Here is a 13240-nt window from a genome sequence, read left to right on the forward strand (position 1 = left end):
TGAGGCCATTCGAATTTGAGCCTCGTCTCGCAGCTCGGGGAGGAGGTCTAGGTCGGCCCTCTGACTCTCGGAGTTGTCTGGCTCTTGGTACTGCTCGACCCTTGAAGAGGGTAGGCCGATCTCGAGCGGGATCATCGCCTCCGTCCCGTAGGCCAAGCTGAACGGCGACTCCCCGGTCGGGATGCGGGGGGTCGTTCGGTAAGCCCACAGAACGGAGCCCAGCTCGTCGACCCAGAGACCTTTGGCTTCGTTCAGTCGGGTCTTGAGTCCATGGAGCAAGGTTCGGTTGGTCACCTCAACCTCACCGTTGGACTGCGGGTGCCCGACTGAAGTTAGTCGGTGGTGGATGTGGAACCTGGCGCAGAAGTCTCTGAAGTCTTGGTTGTCGAATTGCCGTCCGTTATCGGTGATGATGGTGTGTGGCAATCCGAACCTGAAGATGACGGACTTTTGGATGAAGTCCTCCATCTTCCGCTCGGTGATCTGCGCCAAGGGTTCGGCTTCGACCCACTTCGTGAAGTAGTCGATGGCGACAACGATGAACTTCCTCTGGCCCGACGCCGGTGGGAATGGGCCGAGAATATCGACTCCCCACTGAGCGAAGGGCCACGGAGCGACAATGGGAGCGATTTGGCTGGCCGGTTGGTGCTGAATATTGGCATACTTTTGGCATGGCTCGCACCTTCGGACCAACTCTGCCGCATCCTTCTTCATGGTCGGCCAGTAGTAGCCTTGTCGCAAGACCTTGAAGGCTAAGGACTTGCCCCCCAAGTGATTCCCACAAATTTCTTCGTGAACCTCTCGGAGAGCGTAGTCGGCGTCGGTCGGCCCCAAGCACCTGAGCAGAGGGAGGGAGAACGACCTTTTGTAGAGTCGGCCGTCCATGATCACATATTACGACGCCGACCATCGGAGTCGCTTGGCCTCCGCGGGATCTTCGGGACTGGTCCCGTCGGTCAGGTACTGGACGATCGGGTCCATCCAACTTGGTTCGGACATTATCTGCTGCACCTCTTCGACCTGATCGATGCTCGGCTGCCGGAGATTTTCGACGAACGTCCGACCCAAAGAGTCATAGGCCGACGTTGCCAATCTGGAGAGAGCATCGGCGCGGGCATTCTCCATCCTGGGGATGTGGGAGATCTCGAAATACTCGAGGCGTGCTACGAGGTCCTTGACCTTCTGAAGATACTTGATCATGGTCGGATCTCGCACCTCGAAGTCGCCCTTGACCTGCCCCACAATCAGCTGAGAGTCGGAGAATGCCCGGAGGCTGTCGATGCCCAGCTCCTTCGCCATCCTCAAGCCCGCGAGGAGCGCCTCGTATTCGGCTTGATTGTTGGAGGCCTTGAAGTCGAACCGGAGGGCGTATTCGGTGACTACCCCATCCGAATTCGTGAGCAGGAGCCCGGCCCCGCTTCCCTGAGCGTTGGAGGCTCCGTCGATGTGGAGTACCCAGGTGGAGATCGGGTCTGGCTTAGAGACCGAATCTCGTCCCGAGCCTTCAGCTCCCGACCCTCGATCGGTCGTCGGGCATTCGGCGATGAAGTCGGCCAAGACCTGGGCCTTCAAGGCAGGCCTTGGTCGGTACTGAATGTCAAACTCGCTAAGCTTCATCGCCCACTTAGCGAGTCGTCCGGATGTGTCGGGTCGGCGCAGTACTGCCCTCAGGGGCTGGTTGGTGAGTACCATGATGGCATGGGCCTGAAAGTACGGTCGAAGCCGTTGCGCGGAGACGGTCAGGGCGAAAATCATCTTTTCCGTCTCCGAGTATCTGGCTTCGGCACCGTGGAGCACTTTGCTGGTGTAGTAGATGGGCTGATGAGTTCGGCACTCATTTTCCCGAACAAGCACCGAACTGATCGCCTCGGAAGATGTAGCTAAGTAGAGGTACAAGGTCTCCCCGACCTGCGGCTTTACGAGCAGCGGCGGGGAAGCCAAGTACCTTTTCAGGTCTTCGAAGGCCTGCTCGCACTCATCCGACCAAGAGAAACCGTCCGCTTGACGCAGAATCTTGAAGAACGGGAGGCACCTTTCAGCCGACCGGGAAATGAATCGGCTAAGAGCGACGATTCTTCCGTTCAGCTGTTGGACCTCCTTCTTGGTGTTCGGATGGCGCATGTCGAGGATTGCCTTTATCTTCTCAGGGTTGGCCTCGATCCCTCTCCGAGAAACGAGGAAACCAAGGAACTTCCCTGAGGTCACCCCGAAAGCACATTTGGTCGGGTTGAGCTTCATTCGGTGTCGCCGAAGGGTGCGAAAGGTCTCCTCGAGATCCTGAACATGGTCCGGGATCTACGCGCTCTTTACCAGCATGTCGTCCACGTACACCTCCATGTTATGCCCGATCTGGTCTTTGAAGACCTTATTGACGAGTCGCTGGTAGGTGGCGCCAGCGTTCTTCAATCCGAAGGGCATCACCCGATAACAGTAGAGGCCCTTGGGAGTTACGAACGCGGTGTGCTCCTCGTCCTCAGGCATCATCCGGATCTGGTTGTACCCGGCGAAGGCATCCATGAAGCTGAGCAGTTGAAATCCGGACGTCGCATCCACCAGCTGATCGATTTTCGGAAGTGGGAAGCTATCCTTCGGGCAGGCTCGGTTGAGGTCGGTATAGTCGATGCAGATCCTCCACTTCCCGTTGGCTTTCTTGACCATGACAACATTGGCGAGCCAATCGGGATACATGGATTCTCGAATGAAGCCTGCCTCGAGCAGCTTGTCCACTTCTTCGTCGATGGCCCTCTGCCTCTCTGGGGCGAAGGACCTTTTCTTCTGCCTCACCGGCTTCATCGTTGGGTCGATGTTGAGTCGATGAGTTATTATTTCTAGAGGGATGCCTACATATCTGCTGCCGACCAAGCAAATATGTCGGCATTGGCCGTCAGTAGCTCCGCCAATCGGCGTCGTTCGACGTCGGGCAATTGAGTCCCGACCCAAACTTTCCTGTCGGGATTTTCTCCCATCGGGATCGCCTCGAGCTGCTCGACGGGCGTACCCCGTTCTTCCTCCTCCCTTTGGTCCAGCTTGTCGATTGTCAGAGGATCCTTCATCTCGTCGTTTTGGGCGGAGATTTGGAAGCATCGTCGGGCGAGCTGTTGATCTCCGCGCATCTCCCCGACTCCATTTTTGGTCGGGAATCGAACAAGGAGATGGTACGTCGAGACGATCGCCTTGAGGGCGTTCAACCCGGGTCATCCGAGTATGGCGTTGTAGGCCGAAGGAACTTGGACGACCGTGAAAGAGAGGGAGACCGTGCTTTGCCGTGGTTCGGTGCCGACCGTCACGGGCAGGGTGATTTCCCCTTCTGTCGTGACGTTGTCTCCGGCAAAGCCGATCAGGGGCACAGGGACCCTCCTAAGTCGGTCAGTTGACAGTCGCATTCGGGAGAAGGTCGAGTAGAACAAAACATTTGTCGAACTTCCATTATCAACAAAAATTCGTTTTACATCATAATTGGCTATTGTCGCCGACACGACAACAGCATCGTCGTGGGGAGTCTGGATGCCCCGAATATCGTCTTCTGTGAAGGTGATCACGTCGTCCGGGCGTAGCCTTTTTGTCGGCTCCCCTCCTGTAGACGTCCCCGGCCCCAGCCGCTTGGAGATCATGTTGATGACTCCGGCCGTCGGCTGGTTAGTCGGCGCCTCTTCAGTCGGCTGGGGGCGTCGATCGGCAATCGGTTGGGTCGGCGGACCCTTCCGAAATTTGCCGAGATACCCCCGACGGATGAGATTTTCGATCTCATCCTTCAACTGGATGCACCGCTCGGTGTCGTGGCCGTGGCTCCGATGGAACCGGCAGTACTTCCGACGGTCGAGGCCCTTTGCCTTCAGAGGCAGGGGCCGTCGCAGGTATTCCTCTTCCTCGATCTCCATCAGGATCTGCGCACGGAGAGTGGAGAGAGGAGTGTAGAAGTCATACCTGGGACGCACTGGCCTCGGAGTCTGCTGTCGAGGTGGCTTTTGGATCCGTCAGAGTGGAGAAAGCCGACTATCGGTCGGGGGCCGGCTTGGTTCGGCGGGCTCCCGACCTTTTCTCCGCTTCTCCTTCGGGCCTCTGGGCTCGGCCAAGCGTCGGTCGGACGCCCCTTCGTCCGCGCGCATATACTTGTATGCGCGCTCCAGTAGCTCGGCATATGTTCGTGGGAGTGTCTTGTCCAGAGAATAAGTGAATCGGGACGCCCTCAGGCCCCGCTTCATGGCTGAGACAGCCATGTCTTCGTTGAGGTCCCGAACCTCGAGTGTGGCCGCGTTGAATCGCGTCACGAAGTTTCGGAGCGTCTCGTTTTCCCCCTGCTTGAGGGAGAAAAGGCTGTCCGACGTTCGCGGCGGCTTTCGGCTGGTGCTGAAATGGGCCACGAACGAGTGCTCGAGCTGCTCGAAGGAATGGATACTTCCTGATCGGAGACCGGAGTACCAGGCCCTGGCAGCCTTGCGGAGTGTGGCGGGGAAGCCGATGCAAAAAAGAGCATCGGTTGCCCCTTGAATCGTCATGAGAGCTTTATAGCTCTCGAGGTGGTCGACTGGGTCGGTGGAGCCGTCGTATGGCTCCACGTGCGGCATCTTGAACCGACTGGGAATCGGTTCGTCGAGGACCAGTCGGGAGAGTGGTTGGGCGGTCTGGAAGTCAACGTCGCTCGAAGACCTCGACCGTCCGTCTGCAGTTGGGCGAGTCGGCAGTCGATTTCCTCGAACCGTCGCTCGTAGTCGTCCGCTCGTCGATGCTGGGAGACCCCAGGGGTGGAGCCTCCGGAAGATTCTGAAAAGGAGGCCGACGGTGTGCGCGGCCGCTTCTCCTTCCTTGCCCGTTCCAACGGGGAGGGAGAGGGCCGTTGGGACCGTTGGTCATCGCACCGTGGTCGTCCCTCCTCCTCTTCGTGGGAGCGCTGTTGAGGGCGCTCACGTGGAGGCGACAGGGGTCGGCGCGGCCGTCGGCGGCTGCTCCTGGAAGGCATAGGTCGAGCTGCCGGTTGTCGCTGGAGGCTTTTGACTGCGTCGGTTAATACGGTCATCTGCCGCACGATGGCCGCAATCTGGGCCTCCGTGGTCACTGCAGGGCACGGAGAGCTAGGCTCCGCCGTCGGTGGGGGCGGGGAGGCTTCTTCCCAGCGGGAAGAGCGCCTGGCCGACCCAGTGACTCTCGATCGTTGAGCTCTTGTCTTTGTCATGCTGTACCCCTACCTGGCGCGCCAATCTGTTGCGGCCAATCGCCTCGTCGCCTGATCATCGGGAAGCGTGCACCTGCAAAAGGAAGTCCGCACTGACCGGAGGTGGCTCCGGTGGGGACCCTCCGACGGTCAAGTCAGAGAGGTGACTGGGCAACAGTGAAATGCAGACGGAGAGCTCTGAGAAAGAGAGAGGGAGAGGAGCGAGCCTGCGTATGTGGGAGAGACGGGCGGATCGATCCTTTGCACTGTTGCCTTCCCCGGTATATATAGTGGGGCTAGGTATGGCGCCGTCATTAATGGCGCGGACAAGTGAGAAACTGTCAACTCACTGTGGACTGTCAGAGCCGCCGTGAAAACGTCATGTCGCCGTGTGGCCGTCTAATCACCAGGGTTGACCCGGCTCTCGGCAGGACAATGCCCCTAGGTAACTGCACCGCATGTCCGTGTCAGAGCTGACGACGTCTGGCGGCTGTACGGTGGTTGGAGGAGCCGACCGACCTAAAGTCGGTAGCCAGTCGAGTGGTGTCGGGCCCCTCCATCGGTCGGTGAGCTTCATGTAAGTCGTCCATATAACCTCAGGGTTCAGTCGGTCGGGATGGATACGCCCGACATACCCCCAGTCGGCGATGGGCCGTTGGACGGCCGGCGATTAGCCGCTGATGGCATCCGTCAGTCGGTCGCCCCGACCGACGATCGGTCGGTCTGTCGGCCAGTCGGAGTCGTCCAACGGAGGCGGTCGGGCCGTCAGCCGGTCGGGCGGTCCGGCCCTCCAGCAGTCGGTCGGGCCCTCCGGCAGTCGGTCGGACGGTCGGGCCCTCCGGCAGTCGGGCGGGCGGGCGGTCGGGCCCTCCGGCAGTCGGTCGGGCGGTCGGGCCCTCCGACAGTCGGTCGGCGGGTATCCCCCAACAGGTCCATATAGGGCTGAAACCGTGGCCATGTCCTATCTTACCTCGCTCTCATGCAGATGCCCTATTTTTTTGTTTGGTAAGATGCAGATGCCCTATTGAAATGGTCCATTAGGACTGAGACCTGGTTGGATATACTAATATGTTCATATCTATATTTATTTTATTTGATGAACATAGATATAGATATAGATATCGGTCGGATATAAAAATTTTCATCAATACTTATTTTAAATAGATATAGATATAAATTAAATATGGAAAGTATTGATATAAATATGGATATAAGTCAAAATAAATTTTATAACTATAGAATCAAAGATATTATTAAGTGATGTAAATCAATTTAATAGCATGTTAATGTAAGCATTTACTTTTCTTAAAAGTTCATATGTGCTACATAAAATTAAAGAGGATTATAAATAAAATTCGATATTCAAATCCATATCCATTTTTTTTTTATGGATGCAAATATGAATAAAGATATTAATTGGATACTAAGATTTTCTATATTTGGATATAAAAATGTATTTGAACGAATATTATCTAATTTACTTTCATCTTTATGTCCATATGGAGAAACCTATGTAGGTATCCATAATTTGCAATCCATGGCTACTCATGTCACACTTGATGCTTATTTTACAAAGAAAGTGACATAATACAAGCCAAATATCAACTTGTTTGGATATAATGAGGCTTAGACATATCTTTACACAATGCCTCAAATTTTCCTCCACTTGATTTGGATAGGTATGTTATCATTATGGACAAATATAATGCGTCATAGCTAGGGATCTGCAGAAGAGGATAAGGTTGTATCTTTCACACGAAAGAAGAATTCACTTTCTTTTGTGCGAATCCACCATTGGATTGTACGATGGTTGGTTTGAGATATGCACAGACAGATGAACGGAGCAAGTTCCGAATGCTTTGAGATCTGTGTGGAGCACGATCAGATGGATGATATCGTAAAAAAAAAAATCAATCATTCTCTCATGCAAAAGATACAATCCAAATCCTTGTAGAAGCTTCTATCCCAAAACAGATAGATGTCCAATAAAAAAAGTAAAAGCTTGCAATCAACATCTTATGCTAATCTATCAAGTGAGCTAGGTGCTTACGGTAAGTCCATTAATTTGACTTATACCACCATAAGATAGGCGATATCCAAATAGGAGACGATGAGGAGAGGAATAGAGGCCTCATAAAGCATGAAAGTGGATATGATTGTCCAGTCTAATCTAAATCCTCTTTCATTCTTGAGGTGAGTAGAGAGACACATTACTAACCCATTATGATGGCCAACCTAAGTGGGGTTAACTAGTATTGCTGAGTAATTGAGAAGGACAGATCGCGTTGATAGGTGGATCTCTAATCATTTAATCATTCATGATTGATTATTAAGATCCACCCGCATGAATAGTAATGAATGAATACTGGAGTTTTCTTTTCTTTTGGAATGGAAAGAGTGCATCAGTTATTTTAAGAACCATCCTCATGAACAAGTTGACATGCTTGCCAATAGGATTTGGATCCAATAAATGGCACTTATCTTCAACAGGCTTGCTCTTGGAGGAGGTTTAGAATACATAACTCATAATTATTTTATCTGACCAATCAAATGCTGCACGCATGCAGTGGATGGATTCCTGCAGACCCAGTTCCCCCATACCCGTGCGTCACACACAGCTTGAGGCAGACATGGAAATGATCTAGTACTGTTGGGTAGAGGGGGAGCAGGTAGTACCATAAATACTTTTATAAAAAAATAAGTCATATTTATCATGTGCTAAATATACACCATGATGTGTCACAATCATGTCCAGAAAGAAGGAAAATATAATTTGATAGACTACAACATGGGTGTTATCGGTTAAACAAACAAGTGCAATATCATTTTGGTGCATGCACAACTTTTTTTTTTTTTTTGGTGAAAAGAGAGGTGCGAACCATCCACTTTTATTGATAAAGAAACAATAAATACAGCGATCTTTAGAGGACTAGCTGTGTAAGAACAGCCCAAATTACAGAACAGTTAACATAACAGTTAGACATTATTCAGAGGGGGGAGAAAATAACAAAGACAGCCAAAAGAAACCAAGCCCCAATCAACAGGAGTGAAGAATAAATAGAACAGTAATGAAATGTCTGCCTCAAACCAAATGAAGCAGCAGAAGAGGTACTTCAGATCAGAGTAAGGGACCCTCATTATATCCCTTGAAATGTCTGCCTCAAACCAAATGAAGCAGCAGAAGAGGTACTTCAGATCAGAGTTAGGGACCCTCATTATATCCCTTGAGTTATGTAACTTAATCAAACAAGGGCAATGACATAGATCCCATTGTTTATTTATTCATTTATATATTTTTAGGAAGAGTCCATTATTTACTTGTTATTAGATTTTTCTTTTCTTTTGACAAACATTGATCAAGCTTGAGTGCATATATATATATATATATACAACGTCAAACGGATACAAGCGGACACCAACCATTACTAGTCTACACAGGGAGAGAAGCATCAATCTAGAAAGACTTTAATGCACATAACTGAGGAATGATGGCATGATTACGTGGCCTTCAGTGACTCGACCTGCGTTTTTCCCCCAGGGCCATTCTTCCTTATGTACAGACGATACTCGTTGTAGGTCATGGGCTGATAGAGTGGAGGCCGGTTAGGGGTCACGAGCTCAGGAGCCGGACCCAGTGGCAGGTCACTCTTGGGGTTGCAGAAGAAGGCAAGGGACAACCGCTCCTCCGCCGCATTCACCACAACCCGGTGCTCCACGCTCTTGTACATTGCATTGCTTAGAACCTGATGCAACTCCATCAACCTCCAATATATTAGTAAACAACATTAATACGATGCAGGTGCTTACAGTGTAGAATGCTTTTTATTTTCAAGCGTCCAAAAAGCTCACTTGTTTATGCTATATATAATCTGCGGGCTTTACAATATTATTTGGAAGGTGATTTCATGACGAAATAGAACATACACAAATTCGTACAATCACACAAAATAGGGAAGAAAAGAAAAACAAACACAGAATTTACGTAGTTCGGCTGAAAAGCCTACGTCCACGGATAAGACACGAAAGAAAAATTTTACTATGATGAAAAGAGAGATACAATCACTCAGAACTCTCCAAACCCTAGCCGCAATATGATTTCTCAAACCTCTCTCACAAAACTACCGAGATTGGCAGAAAGTATAATATTTATACTGGTTCGTACCGCGGGGAGCGTTGCCATCACAGATCTTCCAAAAAAATTTTATTCAGGTCGCAAAGCGGACTTTTCAGATCGGGTCATAGTTCGAGTCCATAAAAATATCCAAAATTCAAGCCACATTAACAGTCATCAAATGACTTTGTAATTTATCATTTACTGACTGCAGCCTATATCCACTATTATAGAATTATTAGAGAATGATATATTCTTTATTTGCTCACGAGGTTTGATATATTTATAGAGAAGCTAATAATGCTGTTGATTGGATAGCATTTTATGAAAGATTTTAAATCTTATGGGACATAGGTATTCTAATTTCTTTATAGAATGGGATGCCTTCTTATCTTGTCTCATCCTGATAGCAATCTTGTTTATGCATCCCGATAAATATCTTCCATCTTTCTCCCATTTTTTTTTTCTTTTTATTTTTTATTTTTTTCTTTCTTCTTTTCTTTTTTTACTCTATCTTCTTTTTTTCTTTCATTTTTTTCTTTTTTTTTTCTTTTTTTTTCTTTTCTTCATCTTTCTTTTTTTTCTCTTTCTTTTTTTTCTTCTCTCACATGGATGAATTTTGCAATCTCGAATCTGACTTGAATCCGTTTTCTCACAAAAATGAAACAAAATATCTAGGACTCCCTCCATCCCATGAGGGTGTAAAACTTTGATCTTATATAGGTAACTATACATGCTTAATATTATGGGTTTTTATGGCTGATTTTTTTATTTAAATTTTTAATATTTTATTTCCTAATATTTATGGATATGTTTATTATAATTTAATGCATCAATTTATCCGGGGAAAAAAAAAAACTCGTTTATGCTACGGTCAAGGCGATACGAGCAATGATCGGCATGGAACATGCCATGTGTTTGATGAGTTCGGCCTTGGGAGATGATGCGAGGGACAAAAAGAGAATACCTGTGGAATTTGGACGTGAGAATCTTATGCCTATCCGTTGCTCGACTTATCCTATGCAGTCGGCTACTTTCCAAAGAAATACCTTCACATACATCAGAACAAAAAAGACCGACAAAGCTCTTCTTTTAAGCACGAGTGAAAGAAATGAACAGTCGTTGATCCTGAGTTTTTCTTCTGTAATGGAAAGTGCCCTTCCGGTCACACATAGGACAAGGAACGTGGGCTTTGATGACTGATACTTTAAGCTTGTAATTGACAACGAAGGCATGGGGACAAAACAAGACAGTGGCAACTACATGATATAGCACGAGGTTGCAAGTTTCCTAGCAAGAAGAGTTCAGCCTCTCATGGTTAACGGCCGCCATAAGGGTTTCACCACACTTTTGTTACATCATAATTAGCATAAATATTGATGGATAAGAAAACAGCTTTTATATATGCACATAGATAACTAAAGATTATTAATTGTCTAAATATTTCATTGTTCAATAATTTTTCTTTTCCAAATTCAAATTTGTACAAGAAGAGCTGCCATAAGAATTGCTATATCAAAGTTCTAATTCATAAAATAACTTTTTTAGAAAAATAAAAGTTAAAGTAACATATATATATATATATATATATATATATATATATATATATATATATATATATATATATATTCTATGATGAACATATAGCGATAGTGTCAAACAACACTGCAAATTGCAAATTTATTTTTGTTGCCCGTTCTTCTTTCACTATGTAGAGATAATAGGGCTTAGCCCAAGATTATGGTATCCTTCTCTTACAGGAGGCCTGAGATTATAGAGTCATGAGACTTATAGCCGTCTTGATGGCGTTCTCCACAATCTTGTATGTTATTTTGCTGTTTCATGTGAGCAAGATATCTCCTTGTGGACATAGGGGTGTTAGACGAATTAAATAGCTCCAGCTTGGCTTAAGATAAGCTTAAATTAAACTCAATTTCCAGTGAAACAAACCAAGCTTGAAGGAGTAAACAAGGCTCAAATTTAAAACAGCTCTATAAGGCTTGAATATATTTAAAACATATATATTATTTCTTATATAATAGATCATCGATTAAAGATTTAATTGGCTTATATCTTCTTTATTCTTTGGATCAATTAAATGTTAATTTAGACATCAACCAACTTGAAATCAAAAACCTTTCATTTAAGTCTGAACCAAGTTTAATTTAATTTGAGTTGATTTATAGGATTATCAAGCTGATCAAGTAGGCTTTTATTTGTCTCGATTTGAGATTAAGCTTGAATTAAGCTCCAAATAATGTTAAAGAATTCAAGCTTGATCCTGGAGTAGTTCGAACTTAAAAATGGTTTCAAACAAGCTTGGCTCGGTTAGACGCCACACTCGTGGAACCATGAAACTCCTAAAAACCGTAAAACCACCGAAGGGAGGGAGGAAGGGAGAGAGAGAGAGAGAGCACCTGAATTTGATCACCAATCATGATGATGAATGCATGGGGGACGGGATGGACGGTTATCCATGCGTCACCCTTTCGGACCTGGAGACCCTTGACCTGATCGTCGGCGAGCAGCACCGTGAGACCTCCAGGATCAGAGTGCGCCGAGATGCCGAGGGTGAGGTCCGGCTGCGGGCACTTTGGGTAATAATTCACCCTAAGGCACGCCCCCGCATCATCTCCTCCAAATGCCTTGTGGAGATACTCCACGTCCAAGCCCAGACTTACGGACAAAACTCTCATCAATATCTCACACAACTTCACCATCTCACTGCCATACTCTTCTATACTACCCCTGAAATAATATCAGAAACCAAAACTCTCGTTAAAAACGTTACACACGTGCCAGGTCCAATTATGACACTATCATATCTATCTAAGATAACTGCTCCTTTAATACCTGATGGGAGTTGGCAGGCCAGGCCATTTGTTATGGTTCTTCACGGAAGAAGGAAGATACTGGAGGAAGTAGTAGTCACCCCAGTCCAGAATGGCATCCTTCTGCACACCGACGCGGCTGCCGTAGCCCTCGTAGGTCGTCGGGGAGTTGGCGTAGGCCTTCTTGGCCTCCATGGGGAGGTGGAAGAACCCTCTCCACACTTCCTGGATCTTTTCCATGACCTCATGGCTGATCCCATGGTTCACCACCTGGAAGAACCCCCACTCCCGGCAAGCATCGGATATGGCCTTCATGGTGGCGCGGCACTCGAGCGCCCCCTCCGACAGCCCTCCGAGGTCGATGACCGGGATGCCGAGGATGTTTTCGTCAGTGGCGGAGTCCAACGATGGGCGATCGGATGGCGGCTTGATGTACCGGTCGGGGATGGCAGGGGCGCCGCTCTCCGACAGGGACTGGACCGGAACAACCGGTTCGGGCCAGTCTTGCAGGCAATCCATGGCACCAAAATTTTGTCAGGAGGAATCTGGAGAAAACTTGTAAAGTGATCACAACCAGTGCAAAGGCCTGGCTTGTTGTGTTTCAGGTCGGAACATTGGCTTGGTATATATATATAAAGATAGAAGAGGAGGGATGGGAGGTGGTGGTGGAGGAGAGTGAAAGAGTGAAAGCGAGAGGGGTGGTGTAATGTTGGCCTTGTACTAGTGCTGCATTGGAGGGGACGTAGACGCAAACGTGTTATAAATGGGGGTTTAAAAGGCATTTTGGTGCGGTGGACATTGGATGCTGATTAAATATTCAAAAATTGCTGGGGTCGGGTGATATGGTTCGAATTGGGCTCCCGATATGCGGTGTACGGTTGGAGAGAAAGAGAAGTTTGAAAAGGACCAGTGATGGTGGAGTTTGCCGACATCAGCCGTCCGATGCATGAACAGTGTATCAGGTATGGCAACAGCGTAGGCTGTTATATGTATCCTCTTCGAACTTATTTAGGAGCAGGATAGAGAGCATGGTCTCGAAATAGCGTGGGGCAAATAGAATTAGACGAGATGGGTTGGGTGAATCAGATTGGATCAGATAAAATTATAAAAATATTATTTTTTTATATAAATTAATTTTTATTTTTATTT

The 13240-nt window shown here is 47.9% G+C and overlaps 1 protein-coding gene across 1 annotated transcript; it reads right to left on the reverse strand.

The window, feature by feature from the left end:
* Window positions 1-8140: 8140 nt before the first annotated feature.
* LOC105032042 (jasmonate-induced oxygenase 1-like) lies at window positions 8141-12674 on the reverse strand. The gene is made up of 3 exons (XM_073244609.1): window positions 12114-12674; window positions 11678-12008; window positions 8141-8892 (listed from the first exon to the last, which is right to left on the reverse strand). The coding sequence occupies exons 1-3, from the start codon at window positions 12608-12610 to the stop codon at window positions 8647-8649; spliced, it is 1074 nt and encodes a 357-aa protein (XP_073100710.1). The 5' UTR covers window positions 12611-12674; the 3' UTR covers window positions 8141-8646.
* Window positions 12675-13240: the final 566 nt, after the last annotated feature.

This window comes from Elaeis guineensis, chromosome 10 (genome assembly GCF_000442705.2).
Source record: "Elaeis guineensis isolate ETL-2024a chromosome 10, EG11, whole genome shotgun sequence".
NCBI lineage: Eukaryota > Viridiplantae > Streptophyta > Magnoliopsida > Arecales > Arecaceae > Elaeis > Elaeis guineensis.